Consider the following 23,504-nt stretch of genomic DNA (forward strand, 5'->3'; position numbering starts at 1 on the left):
CACCCTATCTGATTTTTCCTCACCCTTCCTCTATGAGGGTGTTCCCCTACACATCCACCCACTATATTCTCCTCCCCACTCTGATATTCACTTACTCAGGGAAGGGGGTCAAGCCCTGGCAGGACCACGGGCTTCTCCACCCATTGGTGCCCAACAAGGTCATCTTCTTCTACATATACAGCTGGAGCCATGGGTCTGTCCATGTGTATTTTTTAGATGGTAATTTAGTCCCTGGGAGCTCTGTTTGGTTGGTATTGTTGTTCTTATGGGGTTTCAAACCCCCTTCAGTTCCTTCAATCCTTTCTCTAACTCCTTCAATGGGGACCTCATTCTCGGGTCAATGGTTGGTTATGAACATTCACCTTTAGAAGATAAAATTTCTCAAGAGTTTTCAGTTATTGTCTTCAGTTATGCTAAGGTAGTCTCATTTCTGAAATGACGGTAAGTGGATAATCCTAATAACTGTAAAGCCAGAGGGGTATCTGCAACTACAATGTAATCACATTAAATTATAAGTTCTTCCAGCTATGAGTTGTGGAACACTTGTAGTCCCTCTATTGTAGTGCTGATAATAAAATGGAAGAAAGAAAGGAAGAGAGGGGGGGAGAGAGAGAGAAAGAGACAGAGAGAAAGAGAGGAAGAGAAAGATAGAAAGAGAACAGCCTATGTCATCCATTGAATTTCACTGTAGTAAAAACCACACAGAGCTCCTTAAGTATCAACTTAATACATTTTCTTTTTAAAATGTATGGTATTAATATAAGATATTTTTATCTTTTGTCTTAGCTGTGTTGCTCAATCATATATTAGAGCCCTACTACATTTATAATTAATGTCTATATGTTTAAATTAGCAAGAAACTATTTAAATACACAGATAAACATGTATATGATATTATATCCATATATTTCTAACTTTTTTAGGAAGCACTAGAAGAGGCATAAGTTTGAGCCAGCCTGAGGTCCAAAGTGAGATTTTATTATATAAGCATATATCATGGCAAACACAAAAATATCCATAAAATTCAAACTCCCATATGGACTATACCTTACAAGTTAAGACGTTTGAGGAATTTTTACTTATATAAAAGTCAAGTGATTGTATCTCCTAGCAATGTAAGCAAGTCTACCTATAAAATGTTTACTAAAAATACCCTAGAGGGAAAACATTTACAGAAAGGCCTGCATGCATAGGAAAAACTCCATAGACTTCAATTCTACAAAAGAAATTCATACTCATAATCCATTATTACACAGGCTTAGCAGATAGCATTTATATCTTTACAAATATATATGTGTACTATAGGTACAGGTATGTGTTATGTATGCATATACATGTATGTATATCTGAATTAAAACTTAAAGAAAAGAAAATAAGGAAATGCAAATATTAGATGTTTGGATAAAAAGGAAGAAGAAATTGATAAAATTTTAGCACAACATCATAAATAAATTATTTAAAATTAACTCAAATGTGTTTAAAGATTTGAATGAATGTATTTATCAATGTTACATGAAATAACTCAATAAAATTAAGCCAAAATCTCTTACAGACTTCCAACAAAAATGACAAAGTTAAAAGAGCTCTTTTTGTCTTATCATTGAGACAAAGTTCATTTGGAAGAGAGATAAACAGTGGCCAGATGGCTGTGCAAAGTTTGCCAAAGCAAAATATTGATTTTTATGGTGTAGTATAAAATCTCTGGAGTGCCTGATAACACCTGTGTCAGTAAGAAGGGTCTTCATGGACCATTTGTGGTCTTGGTGCTCAGTCTGTCCTTTCTGCTTCTCCTGTATCTATGGAGACCGAGCCCTGGGAGAGGGAAGCTTCCTCCTGGCCCTACTCCTCTCCCAATTTTTGGAAATTTTCTTCAGATAGATATGAAGGACATCCGTCAATCAATATCCAATGTAAGTATGCCTTATACTCTTCAGGTATATTCCTGCTTTCATGAAATTCTATTACTGGAGAAAATATTGTGAAAATGAGTATAAAGACAAAAATTGTAAAGTTCTATGTTTTTTCTGACTTTTGCCCCTAGTTCTGGTCAGGAAATTAGTAATGATCTCAGTTTCAGATTGAAGAACCTGAAATGCACGTAATTATATATTATTTTTTTAAATGCAGGTAATTATATATTATTTTACAGACACATTCTATTGTCTTGACTGAAGGTAACGAGTAAGAAATATTTCAATGACTCAGAATTTTAGACACGTATTGCTCTTGGAGTTGAAATCAATGCTGTGCTCTGAAATTTTATTTGAAGTAAATCAATGGGCATGAGCTCATACATGAAATAAAAGCCATAAACAGTGTGTGGTAGCTTATGTGGTATTTTCCTAGTCATCTTTTATTACATTCCTAGCCTGTGACTTTGGCCTAGGATGTTTATTAGAGAGAATGAGTTTTTTCTATGATGTTTCATGCTATGGTATACATTTTTAATTTTGTCCACTCCATGTACATTTGTAACAATAGATGAGAATTGAAGTTGAACATTTGTGATAATTTATGGTTTTAGATTTCTACTCTTTATCACAAAGTGCTCTGGTATTTACAGGAAATGTTTCCAACCTGGTTCAGCAGCACTTGTCTGATATTGAAATCCATTTCAGTATGGAGATATCATGAAACTCAGGCTCAATATCCAATAATGAATAAGCATACTGTCAACATGAGTCTACTTATTTACAATTGAACTCTGAAAATATTTATGGATATTTTACTTCAGTTTCATTGTGTAATATGAAGAACAGATGAGATTATTATCTTAGTGTGATCCACCTTTGGTTTTGGTGTGTCAATAGCCTGAAAGGTTTTCTACCTCACTATAGGCTATCAATATATGATAACCATCATAATGTAAAGACCTATACAAACTTTAAACTGAGATATTCAGAAAAAAATATTATACCAGTACCATCATTAAACTAAATATATTGACTCTGTGGAAAATACAATATTTTTCACTAATATTTATGTTTGCCCTCTTTACAGTTTTCTAAAATCTACGGCCCTGTGTTCACTTTGTATTTCGGCTCACAGCCTACTGTGGTATTGCATGGCTATGAGGCAGTGAAAGAAGCCCTCATTGATTATGGGGAAGAGTTCTCTGGAAGAGGAAGAATCCCAGTTTTTGAAAAGGCTACTAAAGGACTGGGTAAGTGTGTGTGTGTGTGTGTGTGTGTGTGTGTGTGTGTGTGTGTGTGCTTTTCAGTCATAGTTGGCACTCTATGGCTGCCATATGAGAGCTCCTTCTCTGGGATTTCCAGTGTCTGTTCCAATTTCTTCAGGCATTAGTTTTAGCCGTGGAAATGTATGGAAAGCCACAAGGCATTTCACAGTCAATACCCTGAGGAGTTTGGGCATGGGGAAAAGGACCATTGAGACCAAAGTGCAAGAGGAAGCAGAGTGGCTAGTGATGGAACTGAAGAAAACCAAAGGTAAGTGTAGGTCAGAATCTGATAACAATTAGTGCATTATGAACCATAAATTTCCCTAATTACAAATGTCATTTGTTCTTTGCATACCATCATGAGCAGATGATTGTCAATGATAATGGTTACCATGTAAAACTAAGGAGCCTAGAATTTGTGGTTCTCTCTCTCTCTCTCTCTCTCTCTCTCTCTCTCTGTCTCTGTCTGTCTCTCTCTCTCTCTCTCTCTCTCTCTCTCTCTCTCTTTTTCATTTTTTTTGAAGAGCAATGGATAGCACTTCTTCAAGTTTCTGATTCTCCTCCTAGAATCATGTTTGTAGTTAGTCATAAAATTGCTGTGATGAATTATTTTCTTTTCTCAGGTGATTGCAATCATTTTTATCAATTTTTATATCTCGATTTTAGCATGATTTCAATAGATTATCATTATATCTTCTTTTTCCCTCCTTTTTTAACTTTTTTATCTGATATTTCTTTATACCATTTCAAATGGTATCTGATATCCTGTCCATAAGCCCCCTATCCCCTCCCCATCCCCTTCTTCTAAAAGGGTGTTCCCCTCCCCATCCATCCCTACATCCTCCCAACAATCCACTACACTGAGGGTCCAACCTTGGCAGAAACAAGGGATTCTCCTTTCATTGGTGCCCAGCAAGGCCATCCTCTGCTACATATGCAGTTGGAGTCATGGATCAGTCCATGTATAGTCTTTGGGTAGTGGTTTAGTCCCTGGAAGCTCTGGTCAGTTGGCATTGTTGTTTTTATGGGGTTGTAAGCCCCTTCAGCTCTTTCAATTCTTTCTATAATTCCTCCAACTGGGGTCTCATTCTCAATTCAGTGGCTTGCTGCTAGCATTCGCCTCTGAACTTGACATGTTCTGGTTATGTCTCTCAGGAGAGTTCTATATCTGGTTCTTGTCAGCATGCATTTCTTAGCTTCATCAATCTTATCTAGTTTTGTCGGCTATATATATATATGGGCCACATGTAGGGAAGGCTCTGAATGACCATTCCTTCAATCTCTGCTCTAAACTTTGCCTCCATATTCCCTCTTATGGATATTTTTGTTCCCCCTTTTAGGAAGGAATGAAGCATCCACATTTTGGTCATTTTTCTTGAGCTTCATGTGGTTCCTGGATTGAATCTTCAGTAATACAAGCTTTTGGTCTAATATCCACTTATCAGCCAGTGCATTCAATGCGTGTTTTTCTGTGATTGGGTTACCTCACCCAGGATAATATTTTCTTGTTCCATCCATTCAGCTAATTTCATGAAGTCATTGTTTTTGATAGCTGAGTAGTACTCCATTGTGTAGATGTACCACATTTTCTGTATCCATTCCTCTGTTGAAGGTCATCTGGGTTCTTTCCATCTTCTGTCTATTATAAATGAGGTTGCTATGAACATAGTGGAGTATGTGTCTTTGTTGTATGCTAAAGCATCTTTTGGATATATGCCCAGGAGTGGTATAGCTTGGTCCTCAGGTAATGCAATGCCCAATTTTCTGAGCAACCTCCAGACTGATTTCCAGAAAGGTTGTACTGGTTTGCAACCCCATGAGCAATGGAGGAGTGTTCTTTCTCCACATCCTCGCCAGCATCTGCTGTCTCCTGAGTTTTTATCTTTAGTTTTTATCTTCTGACTGGTGTGAGGTGGAATCTCAGGGTTGTTTTGATTTGTATTTTCCTGATGACTAAGAATGTTGAACATTTCTTTAAGTGCTCCTCAGTTGAGAATTCTTTGTTTCTCTCTGTACCCCATTTATTAATAGTTTTATTTGGCTCTCTGGAGTGTAACATCTTGAGTTCTATGTATGTTTTGGATATTAGCCCTCTATGGGAATGTAGGATTGGTAAAGATCTTTTCTTCTATTAGTTTGAGTGTATCTGGTTTGATGTGGAGGTCCTTGATCCACTTGGACTAAAGCTTTGTACAGGGTGACAAAAAGTGATCAATTTGCATTCTTTTACATTCTGACCTCCAGTTGAACCAGGACCATTTGTTGAAAATGCTATCTTTTTTCACTCAATGGTTTTAGCTTTTTGTCATGGATCAAGTGATCATAGGTGAATGGGTTCTTTTCTGGGTCTTCAATTCTATTCCACTGATATATCTCCCTGTCTCTGTACCAATACCATATAGTTTTTAATCACTATTGCTCTTTCATACTGCTTGAGGTAAGGGATGGTGATTTCCCCAGAAGTTCTTTTATTGTTGATTATAGTTTTCACTATCCTGGGTTTTTTTTTGTTATTCCAAATGAATTTGCAAATTGCTCTTTCTATCTCTATGAAGAATTGAGTTGGAATTTTGATGGGGATTGAACTGAATCTATAGACTGCTTTTGGCAAAATGGCCATTTTTGCTATATTATTCCTGCCAATCCCTGAGAATTGGAGGTCATTTCATCTTCTGAGATCTTCAATTTCTTTCTTCAGAGACTTGAAGTTCTTGTCATACAGTTCTTTCACTGCTTGGTTAATGTCACACCGAAATATTTTATATTATTTCTGACTATTGCTTTCGTGGGAGAACTGGGCTCTGATGATGCCAAGTAGTATTGGTTCTGTTGCCTAGGTTCCTACACTTGCCTATTGCCATCAAATTGTCTCTGGTGTTAGTTTGTCTTACTCTGACAGTGGTTTGATCCTCCTTTAGGCCTGAGTGTCAGCACTCCTGTAGAACTGTTTTCTTTCAGTGGGTTCTGGGAACAGAGTGTTCTGTTCAGGTGTGTAGTCACTCTGGCAGCTGGCTTTAAGCTCTTGGTGCAGGTAGGAACAGAAAGGGTCCTGCCCCTAATTGCTCCTATGTCCCTGTGCTTAGGGTGGGCAGATGGCACAAGGCGATTTTCTCTTTGGTCAGGAATGTTGACAGAGAGTATTCTCCACCTATTTCCTAGGTCTGTTCACACTTCTGAGTGTCCAGCTCTCTCCCCCATGGGATTAGGATATAAGGAGCTATTTGACCAGTTCAGTTCTGTTCCTGGGCCCAGACTTCTACTGTGTGTTCTTGCCACTGACTGTTCCTATATTCTTGTGTCCAGAGGCACTATGCAATTTCCTCTTGGGCCAGGGATGTGGGCAAAGGGGGTCAGAAGTGGCAGTCTCCTGCTGCTGACTGCTGTTTGATTTCTGTGTCCAGAGGCACCATGGAGTTTCCTCTTGGGCCAGGGTTGTGGGCAAAGGTGGGCAGAAGTGACAGTCTGTCCTGTGGTCTCAGGATTGTCCACACTTCTGGGTGTTCAACTCTCTCCCCCATGGGATTTGGGAGCAGGGGGATTCGGGAGGGAATTAATTCAGTTCCAGGCACAGCCAGAAACTGCAAGTGGACTTTCCCAGAGGACTTCTGCCTTTGTGTGCCCTGATTCCACCAAGCAGGTCACTTGGAGCAGAAAAGTTGGCCTTACCTCTGCCGTCAGATGTGTAGGTTCTCCTGGTGACTGACTTTCAGCTTTCAGCATGGCCATGAACTAGCTCACTATATCTTCTTACATAGCATTTAAAAGATTTATTTATAAATTTTAGTAAAATACACATCAATACAAATATTGAAAAATTGTGCACACATGGCAACTAGTAAAATGATTGATGGAAAAAACTAGAAACCATTTCACTGACTCTAGTCTTTCTCTATGCATTTTCAGTCATGATAGGCATATCCAGCTTTGTAGTTTTTGTATTAGAAAATTGATGGCTGTTACTATGCTAGCACACTGGATACTATTCACCCAGTGTTTTCAAAGAAAGAATTATATTACATTGTTTTTTTTATTTCTACATGAATAGGTTTTTAACACCTTTTCTAAATACAGTAAAACATAATCAGATTTTCCATGTAAATAGCATGCACACAACAAAAACTAATCTCAAAGTACTTCAGTTCATCCGTTTTGCTTAAAGCAATGTGATATCTTAGTATATTGTAAGGTGTTAAAATCCTGGTAGAACCAGTAATCACAAGAAATTCCAAATGTTTAAATGTCCAACTCCATTAACTCATATGACCTTTGTTTGAGTACACGCAATTTAAGATCACCATCAATATAACATCACATTTTGATCCTTTGATCACAGCAATTTCACTATTGAATGTAATATAAAGAAACAATCATGATCTCATCAATTGTTATTGTTTTGTTTCAGTCATAAAACAACTAAGTTGATGTTGGGTTCAGATGGTTTACAGGTTCCAGCCCACCATTGAGGGAACCAATGCAGAACCTCAAAGAATGAACCGAGAGCCATTAAAGGCAGCAGAAAACATGAAGGATAGCTGCTCAGTGGCCTATTCCACATGTCTTTTGCACCTTTTTCTACTGCCCAGAATCATATGCTCAAGACTGACATTGTCCATAGTGGGTTTAGCTTATGTCCCCATCATCAGCAATGAAGGAAGAGAACAGAGAGACATGACCCCAGCTTAATTTACTGAAAGAGTTACTTAAATAAGTTACCCTCTTGTGGGTTGACTGTAGTTTGTGTCAACTTGACTAAAACTAACCAGCCTTAAAGCTGATTATTCATTTTTCTTACATGTAAAATAAATCATGTGACCAATATAATGCACATGTATAAACATATTTGTAATATAATATCATGATAGTTACTTGATGGACATTTAGGACTTGCTAAAATATACTAAATTTGAAGTTTGGCCATGATGAATATTTACTTTCTTTTCAGTAAATATTATTGTTGCAATTGTACTATAGGCTGGGTTGAAATCATGAAGATATTTTTGCAATTGTAGATTATGCGTTTTGGTTTGCCTGTACTTGTAGAATTTTTTCTTCATTTTCTTCAATTATTCATAATTACTATGCAAATTTGCTTTTATTATAATTTCACAATGGATGTTACAATGACATATGTATTTCATAGATAGTACAATTTATTGTTTGAAACATGAATATGTGAAAAAACTGTTCATTTGTTTCATCATGGTGATTGCTTCACCTTATTGCACATTAAAAATAAAAGCTCTCTCTCCATTTATTCATATAAGTGGATCATGTCATAGTTACATACCATAAATTCTGTACACTCATTAAAAATTAAAAGAAAAAGAAAAATGAAACATATGAAACTGTGACAGCAATACAAAAATATAAAAATACATAGAAAAGGAAAGGGTTCTACATATCTTGAAAAAGATATATGATGCAGACCTTTGAGGGGAACAAGTCTTCATCAGGTGAACAGAAAAGGTATCCAAGAAATCTGCCATAGGGTTATTTGATTCTCTGGAGTCTAACTTCTCGAGTACTTTGTATACATTGGATATTAGCCTTCTATCAGATGTAGGATTGGTAACGTTCTTTTCCTAATCTGTTGGTTGCTGGTTTGTCCTAATGATGGTGTCCTTTGCCTTACAGAAGCTTTGCAATTTTATGAAGCCCCATTTGTTGATTCTTGATCTTAGAGCATAAGCCATTGGTGTTCTGTACAGGAAATTTCCCCCAGTGCCCATGTGTTCAAGGCTCTTCCCCACTTTTTTTCTATTAGTTTGAATGTATCTGGTTTTACATGGGGGTTGTTGATCAACTTGGGCTAGAGATTTGTACAGGGCAATAAGAATCGATTGATTTGCATTCTTCTACATGCTCACCACCAGTGGAACCATCACAATTTGTTGAAAATGCCATATTTTATTTCACTGGATGGTTTTAGTGCCTTGGTCAAAGATCAAGTGACCATTGGTGTGTGAGGTCATTTCTGGGTCTTCAATTCTATTCGATTAATATAACTATGTATCTCTGTACCAATACCATACAGTCTTTACCACTATTGCTCGGCAATGCAGCTTATTGTTAGAGATGGTGATTACCCCAGAAGTTTTTTATTGTTGAAGATAGTTTTTGATATCCTGTGTTTTTGGTATTCCAGAGGAACTTGCTAATTGCTTTTTCTATGAAAAATTGAGTTGGAATTTTGATGGGGATTACGTTGATTGCTTTTGGCAAGATAACTTTTTAATATTAATTCTGCCATGCCATGACTATGGGAGATCTTTCAATCTTCTGAGATCTTCAATTTCTTTCCTTAGAGACTTGAAGTTCTTGTCATACAGATTGTTCACTTGCTTTGTTAGAGTCACATCAAGGTAGTTCATATTATTTGGGACAATTGTGAAGGGTGTCATTTCCCTAATTTCTTTCTCAGCAAGTTTATTCTTTGAGCACAGTAAGGCTATTTAAACATGGGGTACAGATATAAACAAGAAATCTTAACTGAGAAATATTGAATGGCTGAGAAGTACCTAAAGAAATAATCACCATCCTTAGTTATCAAGGAAATGCAAATCAAAACAACTCTGAGATTTCACCTCACACCAGTCAGAATGGCTAAGATCAAAAACTTGGATAAAAACAGATGCTGGTGAGGATTTGGAGAAAGAGGAACACTCTTCCATTGTTGGTGAGAATGCAAGATGTTACAACCACTCTAGAAATCAGTATGGAGTTGCTCAGAAAATTGGGTGTAGTACTCCCTGAGGACCAAGCTATACCACTCCTGGGCATGTAGCCAAAAGATGCTCCAACATATACCAAGGACACATGCTCCACTATGTTCAGAGCAGCTTTATATATAATAGCCAGGAGGTGGAAAAAATCCAGATGTCTTCAACAGAGGAATGAATACAGAAAATGTGGTACATTTACACAATAGGGTACTACTCAGGTATTACAAACCATGATTTCATGAAATTTATAGCAAATAGATGGAACTAGAAACTATGATCCTGAGTGAGGTAACGTAATCACAAAAAAAACCACACATTTTGTGTACTCAGTGATAAGTGGATATTAGCCCTAAAATTTGGAGTACCCAATGATACTACCCACAGACCACATGAAGCTCAAAAGAAGAACAACCAGAGTGCAGATGCTTCAACCCTTCTTAGAAGGGGAAACAAAAAATATTATAGGAGAAAATATGGAGAAATGTTTGTAGCAGAGACTGAATTAATGGTCATCCAGAGACTGCCCCACCTGGGGATTCTGCCCATATACAAACTGCCACCGAACCCAGACAATATTGATGAAGCCAAGAAGTACATACTGACAGGAGTCTGATATAACTCTCTTCTGTGAGGCTTTGTCATATCATGACAAATATAGAGGTGAATGCTCTTAGTCAAATATTGAACAGAGAATGGGGTCCCCATTGGAGGAGTTAGAGAAAGGATTGAATGAGCTGAGAGGGTTTACAACTTTATAAGAACAATAATACCAACCAATTAGAGATCCCAGTGACTAAATCACCACCCAACTAGTACACATGGACAGACCGACGGTTCCAGCTGCATATGTAGCAGAGGATGGCCTTGTGGGCACCAATGGGATGAGAAGCTCTTGGTCCTGCCAAAGCTGGACCCCCCAGTGTAAGGTAATATCAGGTTGGAGAGGCCTGAAGTGGTGGTTGGATGGGTGCACAAAGGCGATGGGATAGGGAGTTCATGGGCAGGAAAACAAGAAAGGGGATAACATTTTGAAATGTAAATTTAAAAAATCCAATAAAAACATAAACTTGAAAATAAAAAAAATTAATAATAATAATAATAATAATAATAATAATAAAGAAATCTTCCATAAAAACTGTCAAGAGATTTATGTCAAATTTTATTTTTTTTATAACAAATGCTTGGTATAAGGAAAGGAACAAGTTCATGTGAGTGAGAAATGATTGTGAAAAATGTTAAGTTGTATATTTTAAATCTGCCAATGTACCAAAGGAAGTATATATGAAATTTGACAACAAGGCTGAAGAGAGTGATATTAATACCACTTTTGCAAAGATGGATGCAACTTAGCTTAACATTTTAATGCTGAAAATTGTTCTCTATTATCAGTTAGAAGTGCAACATGTATGTGCATACAGTAAACTGGCTTAACATGCTACACCTAATCCATAAAAGCTATTAGCATGAATGGTCTATGAATAAGCACATAGACCTTCAGGAAGTTCACACATATAATTGAACAACTGGTGCTTGCATATTTATTTTATGTTTATTTTGGAACACCAGTGGGGGTACATTTGGGCCACTTTTACAAAGTTATAAAAATAAAGATTTTATTCTGGTCATTTTTCAGATTTTAGGTTCTTAATAACATGCTGAAGTAATTGGCTACATTTTAGGATGTTATACAATGTAAATTAAGATCCTTGAATGTGTTAATCAATAGTCTTATTTAACTAGTGGAAATAAAATCTAACTCAGGTTTAATATCAAAATCATCATGATTCTTCACCAGGTAAGACCTAGCACTTAAGTATATTCACTATTAAGTAACTTGTTACAATTTCTAAAGTACCTTAACCTGTTAACAAGGTCAATTATATGTATTCTTTCAAGGAATTTTACAATTGTTTCCAATCTTCAGGCTCACCCTGTGATCCCCAATTCATCATGGGATGTGCTCCCTGCAATGTCATCTGCTCCATTATCTTCCAGAATCGTTTCGATTATAAAGATAAGGATTTTCTTAGCTTGATAGAAAACGTGAATATGTGCATGAAAATTATGAGCACTCCTGGATTTCAGGTAAAGCCAAGGTCCTTTACTTCTGAAAACACATGTACCAGTTTTCTTTCTCACAGGACAAAATCAATAGCGACATTCAGGTGACCAGTGCCACAATTCTGACTATCATATTATTCAAAGGGTATCTGGAAGGGATTTCTAAGCCCTTAGCTATATAAGCATTAAAACTGAGTGGCAAAAGCCAGAATGGCTCAAACCTGCAAGCTTCCTATCCATGAATTTTCTCAGTGACTAATACAGAATTGTTTTGAAAAGAATTCCATTCACTACTATAAGTGTTGGTAGTCACAGTAAGGACATTCTTCTACTAGGCAAATAATTTTCTAATTTAAAACAATTAAACATATTTTCTTCATATTATTAGGCAAGCAGGAATACCTCTATATAGAAAGAACTTTCTCTGAAATAAGGAAGAATGTTAATGGCAGTAAAAGTTTCAGGAAAACTGAGTGGTTACTGAGTGGGTCAGATGGAATAATAGTTGACAAGGGAAAGGTCAAAATAAAAAGGTGAATATTTAAATACTGGGTGGACAATGTACATACTCACTGAATTGTTTGAGCACACTCCAAATAAAATGATTGTGTTATCATGTAGAAATTATGAAGTGATATGATGTGCTATTTATTTCAGTGCGTTTTAAATCCCATGTACTTCTAAATAGATATTACATGTCAGAAGCAGGTAGATAGAAATGAAACTCAGGCGCTAAATTTATTTTATAAATCAGGTTACTCCAAAATTTAAACTTCTACTACACCTTAAAAGTGTGAGAGTTAGGAATGTATGTCACATGGTTATTCAAACTTGTAGAACAGAGTTTATCTGAATCATTGAGTAACTAACATGAACATTCTTTACACTCAAAAGATATGTGAATGTGAAAAATTTTATTATGATGTTTGTTCATTTTGTAGAAATTTGTCCGTCAAATTTCTAATCTATTAGAATGGCAAATTGTTATATATGTAAACAATCTACCTAAGATGAATTTAATTCATATCTTGATCTATCAATAAAACACTCATGCAATATGTTATAAATATATCTTAATTACTTCATTGCAGTGTATTTATTTAGTACATTCTTGCATTTCTTTGTAGGTTTTCAATGCATTCCCTATTCTTCTTGATTATTGTCCAGGAAATCATAAGACATTTTTAAAACATTTTGCTACTATTAAGAGTTACCTTTTGGAGAAAATAAAAGAACATGAAGAATCGTTGGATGTTTCAAATCCTCGGGACTTCATTGATTACTTCCTAATTCAAAGATGTCAGGTAAAGGGCTCATATAAAATTATACAATTAGTGAACTGGTTGTGGGTTGTAATGTCCATTGGATACTTACTGATTTACAAGTGACGTTAAAAATCATGCAAGTATCAATTAAAAAACATTTTTTTACGTGTGTAGGTATGGCTGGGAGAAATACAGTGATTTGTTAAATTGAATTTGTTAACATTGCCTTGTTCTTCAAATTAAAAGCAAAAAGAGTATTTAAAATAATCAGAATATAAGGATAAGAAAAATGGCTGATAAAATAAAACAAATTCCAACCTAGTAATAAATCATAAATAGTTCGCTATTAGCATGAACATTTTCACCATCATTTGCCAGTGTGTGGATCACTTGTACATCATATGTATTTAAAAGGATATGGGCCTATTTGCACCCTACAGAGGTTTTTAAATCGATCACTGTGTTGTACAAATGGAATGAGTAGGTGGGTGAAAGTTCTGAGATCAATTTTTGATGAATTTGTCCCAGTTGTGTTAATGATAGGTGTCTATTGGAAGTGCTGTCAGGATTAACTGTTGGCACTGCGCAATTTAGGAAAAACTGTTTTCCCACAATTTCTTTGATACTCTAATTTTTAAACATTTGATGACCTTCAGGTTTGTTTTTAGGAGTCAGCTCTGCTACCTTTGTCTTTGTTTATATCCTGTACTAGTTGTGCAGTGTCACAGTTCCCCATGAATGAGGCATTTTAACTCTATTTAAAAATCCAAGACTGTGTGTCCTTAGATTTTGATATTGTTTTTCAAGACTGCTTGACCAATCTGCATCTTTCAAACTTTCATGTGAATTTTAAGATACCTTGTTAATTTTTGTAAGGAGGCCAGTGAGAAGTCATACAGTGATTGGCATTTTTATGTCAAATTTTATTCAGTTTGATTATTGTTAATGTCTTTCACAGTCCTGTAGTTATCCCTTTCCAGGTCTGCCCCCTGTTCCTAAACCCATACATTCTCCCCTGAGTGCAACAGGATATCCACACCCTCACCTACCACCCCACTAGAACCTCCAACTCTCTGGGTCCTCAAGTCTCTAGAGGTTTTGAACATCTCTCAATGAGGCCACACCAGGCAGTCCTCTGCTGTATATGTGTCAGGGCCTCAGATCATCTAGTTTATGCTGCATGGTTGGTGGGCTCAGTGTCTGGGAGATCTCCTGTTTCTAGATGAGTTGAGACTCCTGGTTTTTCTGTGGGGTTGCCTTCATCCTCAGCTTTCTCTTAGCCTTTCTCTAATTCAACCATAAAGGTCCCCAATTTCAGACCATTGGTTGAGTGTAAATATCTGCCTCTGTCTAGGACAGCAACTTGTTGGGCCTCTCTGGGGGCATCCATACTTGTCGGCTCCTGTCTGTAGGCACACCAAGCATCAGTAATAGTGTCAGGCCTTGGAGTACCCCTAGAGCTTGATCCCAATTGGGGCTGTCACTAGACTTCCTTTTCCCCATGCTCTTCTCAATATTTATCCCTGTAATTCTTTTAGAACTGAACATATCTGGGTTAGAGGTTTTTTTTTTTTCCTGTGGGATGGCAACTGCATCCCTCCTCTTGATTTCCTGTCTTTCTACTGGATGTTAACTTGAAAAGTAACAGCTTCACACTGAAGGGCATATCATTTACAGTCTCTCCATTTGAATACTGAAAGTCTGTCACCCTCCAGGTCTGTGTTACATTCAAGAGGATACCCTACATTCTATCTCCTGAATTCCTGTTCATTTTTTCTGCTAGAACTCAGGGCTCCAGTCTTGCTTTCCATCGCGATACTTGATTATGTTCCCATTTTCTCCCTTTTGTCCACCCAGGCCCTTCACTTCCTCTGCCTCCCCCTAAGATTGCTTTCTTCTTCCTACCAAGTGGAAATGAGGCATCCTCATTTGTGCCCATCAATTCATTAACCTTCTAGAGTTCTGAGGAGTGTATCCTGTGCATTCTGTACTTTTCTTTTGCTAACAGTCACTTAGTAGTGATTATATACCATTCATGTGCTGTTAGATCTTATTTACCTTACTCATGATGAGATTTTTTTCCATCCTTTCGCCTAAAAACTCATGATAACCTCATTAAAAATATCTCAGTAATATTCAATTTTGTTCATGAACCACATTTTCTGTATCCAATTTTTTTGTGGGACATCTGGGTTGTTTCCAGCTTCTGGCTACCACAAATTAGGGTGTTATAAGCCTAGTGCATCCCATGCCCTTGTGACATGGTAGAGCATCTTTCGGGCATATGCCCAAGAATAGTATAGATGTATCTTCAGGTATATCTAAAAGAAACTCCAGATTGATTTCCAGAGTGGCTGTACCACTTTGCAATCCCTGCACCAATGGAGGATCATTCTTCTTTCTCCACATTCTTGCTAATACGTGCTGTTGCCTGAATTTATGACCTAACTATTCTGTATGGTGTAAGATGGAATCTCATGGTTGTTGATTTGCATTTTTTTTGATGAGTAAGGACCTTAAACATTTCTTTCAGGCCTTCACAGCCATTTGAGATTCCTCTGTTGTAACTTCTGTGTTCTGTTCTACACCCCATTTTTTGATTGGGTTGTTTGGTTTTTAGGTGGGTAGTTTCTTGCATTCTTTATATATTTGGGAAATTAGCCCTCTACTGGATGTGGGTTTGGTGAAGATTTTATTCACAGTTGGTAAGTTGCTGGTTTTTCCTATTGACTATATTCCTTACCTTACAGAAGTTTTCCTGTTTTTTGAGGTCCCATTTTTCAGTTCTCAATCTTAGAGCCTGAGCCACTGGAGTTCTGTTTAGGAAAATGTTTTCCTTCTCCCATGCCAATGAGTTCTAGACTCTTCCCCACTTTCTTTTCTATTAGATTCAGTGTATCTTGTTTTTATGTTGAGGTCCTTGATCCACTTGGACTGACAAATATGGATCTATTTTCATTTTTCTACATAAAGACCACCAGTTAGACCCGCACCACTTTTTGAAAATACCTTCTTTTATCCACTGCTTATTTTTGGATTCTTTGTAAAAGACCGAGTGTCTGTAAGTGTGTGGTTTTATTTCTGGGTTTTCAATTCTATTTCATTGATCAATCAGTTTGTGTCTATACAAATACCATGCAGATTTTATCACTATTGCTTTACAGTACAGCTTGAGGTCAGAGATGGTGATTTCCCCAGAATATCTTTTATTAGTAAAAGTTGTTTCCACTCTTCTAAATTTTTTGTGTTTCTAGATAACTTTTAGGGTTGCTCTTTCCATGTCTTTGAAGAATTGTGTTGGAATTTTGATGCAGATCACATCAAATCTATAGATCACTTTTGGTAGGATGACCATTTTTACTGTTATTTCTACCAATCAAAGAGAATGGGAATCTGTCCATATGAGGTCTTCTTCAATTTTTTTTTATTAAGCTTCTTGAAGCTATTGTTGTACAGACCTTTGCCTTGTTTTATTAGATGTACTCCAAGACATTTTATATTACTTATGACTATTGTGAAGGGTGTTGTCTCCCCAATTTTTTCTCAGCTCATTAATCATTTTATGAGGAAAGCTATTGATTTATTTCAGTTAATTTCATATCCAGCCACTTTGTTGAAGTTGTTTCTCAGGTTTAAGTGTTCTCTGGTGCAATTTTTGTGGTCACTTAAGTATATTATCATATCATCTGCAGGTAGAGATGATATTATTTTTCCTTTCCAATTTGAATCCCTTTGACTACTTTTTGTTTTCTAATTGCTCTGTCTAGAACTTTGAATACTATACTGAACAGATAGGGAGAGAGTGCACAGCCTTGTTTATTCCCTGATTTTGATGAGATCGTTTCAAGTTTCTCTCCATTTGGTCAATGTTGCCTGCTGGTTTGCTCTATATTACTTTTTATTTCTCCATCTTTATTAAATTGGGTATTTCTTATTTACATTTCAAATGTTATTCCCTTTCCCGGTTTCCAGGCCAACATCCCCCTAACATGTCCCCCTCCCCTATTAATTTCAGGTATGGGCCTTGAATTGCTGACCTTTCAAGACTTTTGTGGAATAGTTTAAAGAGTATTGTTATTAGGTCTTCTTTGATGTTGTGATATAATTCTGTACTAAAGCCATCTCATCCTGGGCTTTTTGGTTGGGAGACTTTTGATGACTGCTTCTACTTCTCTTGGTGTTATGAGACTGTTAAGTTGGTTTACCTCATCATTATTAAAATCTGTTCCCTGTTATCTGTCTAGAAAATTATCAATTTCATCAAGATTTTCAAGTTTTGTTGAGTATAGGCTTTTGTAGTAGGATATGAGGTTTTCTGAAATTTCTTCAGTTTCTGTTACGTCTTTCTTTTCATTTCTGATTTTGTTAATTTGGATACACTCTCTGTGCCCTCTGGTTCGTCTGGCTAAGGGTTTATCTATCATGTTCTTGAAGAATGAACTCCTAGTTTTGTTGATTATTTGTATAGTTCTTTATGTTTCTACTTGGTTGATTTCAGCTCTGAATTTGATTATTTCCTGCCATCTTCTCCTCTTCAGTGTATTTGCTTCTTTTTGTTCTAGAGCTTTCACATTTGCTGTTAAACTGCTAGGGTATTCTCTCTCCAATTTTTCATAGAGACTGTCAGTTTTCCTCTTAGCATTGTTTTACTGTGTCCCATAGGTTGAGGAATGTTGTGCCTTTGTTTTCTTTAAATTGTACAAAACTCTTTCATTTATTTCTTTATTTCTTCCCTGACTCAATTACCATTGAGCAGAGAGTTTTTCAGCTTCCATGTGTAGGTGGGCTTTCTATTGGTATTGAAGACCAGTTTATTCTGTGGTGATCTGATAGGATGCATGGGATTATTTCAGTTTTCTTGCATCTGTTGAACATTATTTTGTGACCAGTTACATGGTAAATTGAGAAGAAGGTATATTCTTTTGTTTTAGGATGAAATGTTCTATAGATATCCGTTAAATGCATTTGGTTCATAATTTCTGTTAATTTAACCATGTCTCTCTTTAGTTTCTGTTTCCATGATCTTCCAGTTACTGAGAGTGGAGTGTTAAAGTCTTCCACTATTATTGTGTGAGGTACAATGTGTGCTTTGAACTCTAGTAAAGTTTATTTCATGAATGTGGGTGCCTTTGCATTTGGAGCATGTATGTTCAGAACTGAGTGTTCTACTTGGTAGATCTTTTTCTTTCATGTGTATGAAGTGTCCTTCCTTGCCTTTTTTGATAACTTTTGGTTGAAAGTTGATTTTATTGTATATTAGAATGGTTATTCCAGCTTTGTTCTTGAGAAATTTTGCTTGAAAATTTTTTTCCAGCTTTTTCCTCATAGGCGGTAGCTGTCCTTGTCACTAAGGTGTGTTTCCTGTATACAGCAAAAATGCTTGTTCCTATATCAAGTTTGTTAGTCTAGGTCCTGAGATTCTCTCTTTTATCTCTTGCATTCTGTTGGTGATTCTTGTATCTATGGCTCCTATTCTCTTCCTTTGGTTTTCTATATCCAGGGTTGTCTACCTTTGTGCTTTCTTTATTGCTTCTATTTCCATTTTTAATTCCTTCACCTGTTTGATTGTGTTTTGCTGGAATTCTTTCAGATATTTTTGCATTTCCTCTCTATAGGCTTCTGCGTGTTTCTTTGTGTTTTCCTGCATTTCTTTGAGGGAGTTCTTTATGTCTTTCTTGAAGTCCTCCATCATCATGATCAAATTGATTTTAAATTTAGATCTTGCTTTTCTGGTGTGTTTGGATATTCAGTATTTGCTTTGGTGGGAGAATTGGGCTCCGATGATGCCATGTAGTCTTGGTTTGTGTTGCTTGGGTTCCTGTGCTTGCCTCTTGCCATCAAGTTGTCTCTGGGGTTACCTTGTTCTGCTATTTCTGACAGTGATTAGACTGTCCTATAGGCCTGTGTGTCAGGAGTGCTGTAGACCTGTTTTCCTGTTTTCTTTCAGCCAGTTATGGGCACAGAGTGTTCTGCTTTCAGGTGTCTAGTCTTTCCTGTCTACTGGTCTTCAGGTGTTCCTGTGGGCATGTGTCCTGAGTCCACCAGGCAGGTCACTTGGAGCAGAAAAGTTGGTCTTACCTCTGGTCTCAGGTCTGGAGTTGCTTCTCAGAGCTGGGTTTCAGAGCAGCAACTAGAAGGGCCTGGCCCGCCTTTGTCCGGGACCCTGTTCACAGGGTGCCCAGATGGCGCTAGGTGTTTTCCTTTGGAGTCAGAAATGTGGGCAGAGAGTAGTCTCCTCTGGCTTCCCAGGCATGTCTGCCCCTCTGAAGGTCTAGCTCTCCCTCCCACGGGATTTGGGTGCTGTTTGACCAGGTTCTTTCATATCCGGGCAGTGTCTGCACCACAGTATTCAGGGCCCCTCTCTTCCTGTTCCCAGAGGCTCTATACAGTTTCCTCTTGGGCCAGGGATGTGGGCAAGGGTGGGCAGTACTGGCGGTCTCTTCTGCCCTGCAGTCTCAGTGGTGCCCACTGTCTGTGCGGTGAGCTGTTTCTCCCATGGGTTTGAGAGCAGGGAACTGTGGGCTGTCAGCTAGGTTTGGGTCCCAGGGAGGAATTTTGCCTTTTTGTGTTCTGAGTCCACCAGGCAGATCACTTGAAGCTGAAAAGTTGGTCTTACCTCTGGTCTGAGGCCTGGAGTCGCTTCTCAGACCTGTGTTTCAGCTCTCTGTGAGGGCAGCAAGCAGAAGTAATTTTTAGTTTTATTGAAAGAAAATTAATTTCTTTCTTTTCCTTGGAAATAGTACCATCATTTTGTTGCAGTTATCCATCTATTATTCTGTGTAGTGCTGGTTTTAGGGAAAGATGTTGTGTAAATTTAGTCATAGAATTTCTTAGTTTCTCTATATATGTTAATTGAGAGTTTAGCTGGGTATAGTAGCCTGGCTCGCATTTGCGTTTCCTTAGGGTCTATATGACATCTGCCCAGGATCTTCTGGATTTTACAGACTGTTGAAAAATCTGGTGGAATTCTGATAGGTTTGACTTTATCTGTTGTTTGACATTTTCCCCTTGATGTTTTTATCATTTTCATTTTTATTAAATTATTATTATGATAATTATTAGTTTTATTGGATATATTTTATTTACATTTCAAATGTTATCCTTTTTCCCAGTTTCACATCCATAAAACCCATATCCTATCCCCCTATTCCAACTTCTATGGCAATGTTCTCCCAGCCAACCACCCTCCCCTTCAGGCCTTCCCGACAGGAAATTACCCTACACTGGTGGCGGTAGGTCAAGCTTTGACAGTACAAAGGGCTTCTCATCTCATTGTTATACAAGGCCTTCTTGTGCTACATATTCAGCTGGAGCCATGGGTCTGTCCATGTGTACATTTTGGGTGGTGATTTAGACCCTGGAAGTTATGGTTGGTTGGTATTATTGTTATTGTGGGGTTGCAAGCTCTTTTAGCTCCTTCAATCCTTCTCTAACTCCTCCAGTGGGGACCCTATTCTCAGTTCAATGGTAGGCTGCTAACATTCAGCTCTGTATTTGTTATGCTCTTGCAGATACTCCCAGGAGATTGCTATATCAGGCTCCTGTCAGCATGCACTTATTGGTATCAGCAATATTGTCTGGGTTTGGTGGCTGTATGTATATTGGTTGCAACCCCAGGTGGAGCAGGCTATGCCTGGCCATTCTTTCAGTCTTTGCTCCAAACTTTGTCTCAATGTCTACTCCTATGAGTATTTTTGGTCCCCCTTTTATGACGGATTGAAGCATCTGCACTTTGATTATCTTTCTTGACCTTCAAATGGCTTGTGAATTGTATCTTGGGTAATCTGAGCTTTGGGACTAATATCCACTTACCAGTGAGGGCATACCATGTGCATATTTTTGTGATTATATTATCTCACACAGGATGATTTTTTCTAGTTCATCCATTTGCTGGAAAATTTCATGAAGTCATTGTGTTTAATAGTTGAGTAGTACTCCATTATGTAAATGTGCCACATTTCCTTACCCATTCCTCTGTTGAAGGACATGTGGGTTATTTCCAATTTCTGCTATTATAAATAAGACTGCTATGAACATATGGAGCTTGAGTCTTTGTTAAATTTTGGAGCATTTTTGGGGGGGTATATGCCTAGGAGAGGTATAACTGGGTCCTCAGGTAGTACTATGTCCAATTTTCTGAGGAACCTCCAGAACAATTTCCAGAATGGTTGTACCAGCATGCAATCCCACCAACAATGGTGGAATGCTCCTCTTTCTCTATATTTGCCAGCATCGGTTGTCATCTGTTTTTGATCTTAGCTATTGTGACTGGTGTGAGGTGGAACTCAAGGTTGTTTTGATTTGTATTTCACTGATGAGTAAGGATGTTGACCATTTCTTTAGGTACTTTTCAGCCATTAGATATTTCACAGATGAGAATTCTTTGTTTAGCTCTATAGCCCATTTTTAATAGACTTATTTGATTCTCTGGAGTCTAACTTCTTTCTTTCTTTGTATATATTAGATATTAGCCATCTATCATATGTAGGGTTGGTAATGATCTTTTCCCATCTGTTGGTTGCCATTTTGTCCTAATGACAGTTTCCTTAACTTATGGAGGCTTTGCAATTTTATGAGATCCACTTGTCAATTATTGGTGTTAGGGCATGAGAAATTGGTGTTCTTTTCAGAATATTTTCCCAAGTGCCCATGTGCTCAAAGTCCTACCATACTTTTTCTTCTATTAGTTTGAGTGTATCAGGTTTTATGTTGAGGTTCTTGATTCATTCGGACTGGAGCCTTGTCCAGAAGGATAAGAAAGGACCAATTTGCATTCTTCTACATGCTCACCTCCAGTTGAACCTGCGTCATTTGTTGAAAATGATATCTCTTTACCACTGGATGGTTTTAGCTCTTTAGTCAAAGATCAAGTGACAATAGTTGTGTTTGTTCATTTCTAGGTCTTCAATTCTATTCCACTGATTTAACTATATGTCTCTGTACCAGTACTATACAGGTTTTTTTTATCACTATTCTTCTGTAATAGAACTTGAGGTCAGGGATGGTGACTCTCCCAGAAGTTATTTTATTGTTGAGGTTAACATTTACTATCCTTTTTTTTTAAACATATGAATTTACAAATTACTTCTTTTAACTGTATGAAGAGCTGAGTTGGAATTTTGATGGGTATTGCATTAAATGTGTAGATTGCTTTGGGCAAGATAGCCATTTTTACAATATTAATCCTCCTAACCCATGAGCATGTGAGATCTTTCCATCTTCTGAGATCTTATTAAATTTCGTTCTTCGGATTCCTGAAGTTCTTGCCATACAGATCTTTCACTTGCTTGGTTAGAGTCACACCCTTTTTTGACACTGGTTGTGACTGTTGTGAAGTGTGTTATTTCCATAATTTTTCTGAGCATTTTTTATCTTTTTTAATGTTTTTTATGTTTATATTTTAAGACGAGGAATGCTACTGATTTGTTTCAGTTAATTTAATATCCTGACATTGCTAAAGTTGTTTATCAGGCTTAGTAGTTCTCTGGTCGAAATTTTGTAGTCACTTAATTATACAGTCATATCATCTGCAAATAGTGATAGTCTGAATTCTTCCCTTTAAATATATATACTTTTGAGCCCCTTTTGTTTTCTGATTGCTCTGGCTAGGACTTCGAGAACTATATTGAATAAGTAGGGAGAGAGTGGGTAGCCTTGTCTACTCCCTGATTTTAGTGAGATTGCTTCAAGTTTCTCTCCATTTAACTTGATGTTGGCTACTGGTTTTCTGTGTATAAGACTTTTACTATGTTTAGGTACAGGTATTGAATTCCTGATGTTTCCAAGACTTTTAATATGAAGGGGTATTGAATTTTGTCAAATGATTTCTCAGCACCTAATGAGTTGATCGTGTGGATTTTTTTGAGTATGTTATATAGTGGATTACATTGATGGGTTTCTGTATATTGAAGCATCCCTGCTTCTTTTGGATGAAACCCAAAATGATCTTCATGAATGATCATTTTGATGTGTTCTTGGATTCGGATTGCCTAAATTTTATTGAGTGTTTTTGTGTCAACATTTATAAGGAAAATTGGATTGAAGTTCTCTTCTTTGTTGGATCTGCACGTGGTTAAGGTATAAGCATAATTCGGGCTTCTTAGGAGAAATTGGGTAGAGTATCTTATGTTTCTATTTTATGGAGAAATTTGGACAGTATTGGTATTAGGTCTGACAGAATTCTGTTTTAAACACATCTGTTCCTGGGCTTTTCATGTTTGGGAGACTTAATAACTGCTTCTATTTCTTTAGAAGTTATGGGGTAGTTTATATGGTTTA

General features: G+C 37.1%; 1 protein-coding gene across 1 annotated transcript in view; it reads left to right on the forward strand.

Moving 5' to 3' along the window:
* Positions 1-435: 435 nt before the first annotated feature.
* LOC116893067 (cytochrome P450 2C12, female-specific) overlaps positions 436-23,504 on the forward strand; it is a 57,888-nt gene continuing 34,819 nt past the window's right edge. Inside the window, exons 1-6 of the mRNA XM_032895025.1 lie at positions 436-441; positions 1,692-1,910; positions 3,001-3,163; positions 3,297-3,446; positions 11,825-11,985; positions 13,089-13,265. Of these exons, the coding sequence (XP_032750916.1) occupies positions 436-441; positions 1,692-1,910; positions 3,001-3,163; positions 3,297-3,446; positions 11,825-11,985; positions 13,089-13,265 (876 nt within the window). The remainder of the gene's footprint in view (positions 442-1,691; positions 1,911-3,000; positions 3,164-3,296; positions 3,447-11,824; positions 11,986-13,088; positions 13,266-23,504) is intronic.

The sequence above is a fragment of the Rattus rattus genome, chromosome 2 (genome assembly GCF_011064425.1).
Source record: "Rattus rattus isolate New Zealand chromosome 2, Rrattus_CSIRO_v1, whole genome shotgun sequence".
Lineage (NCBI taxonomy): Eukaryota > Metazoa > Chordata > Mammalia > Rodentia > Muridae > Rattus > Rattus rattus.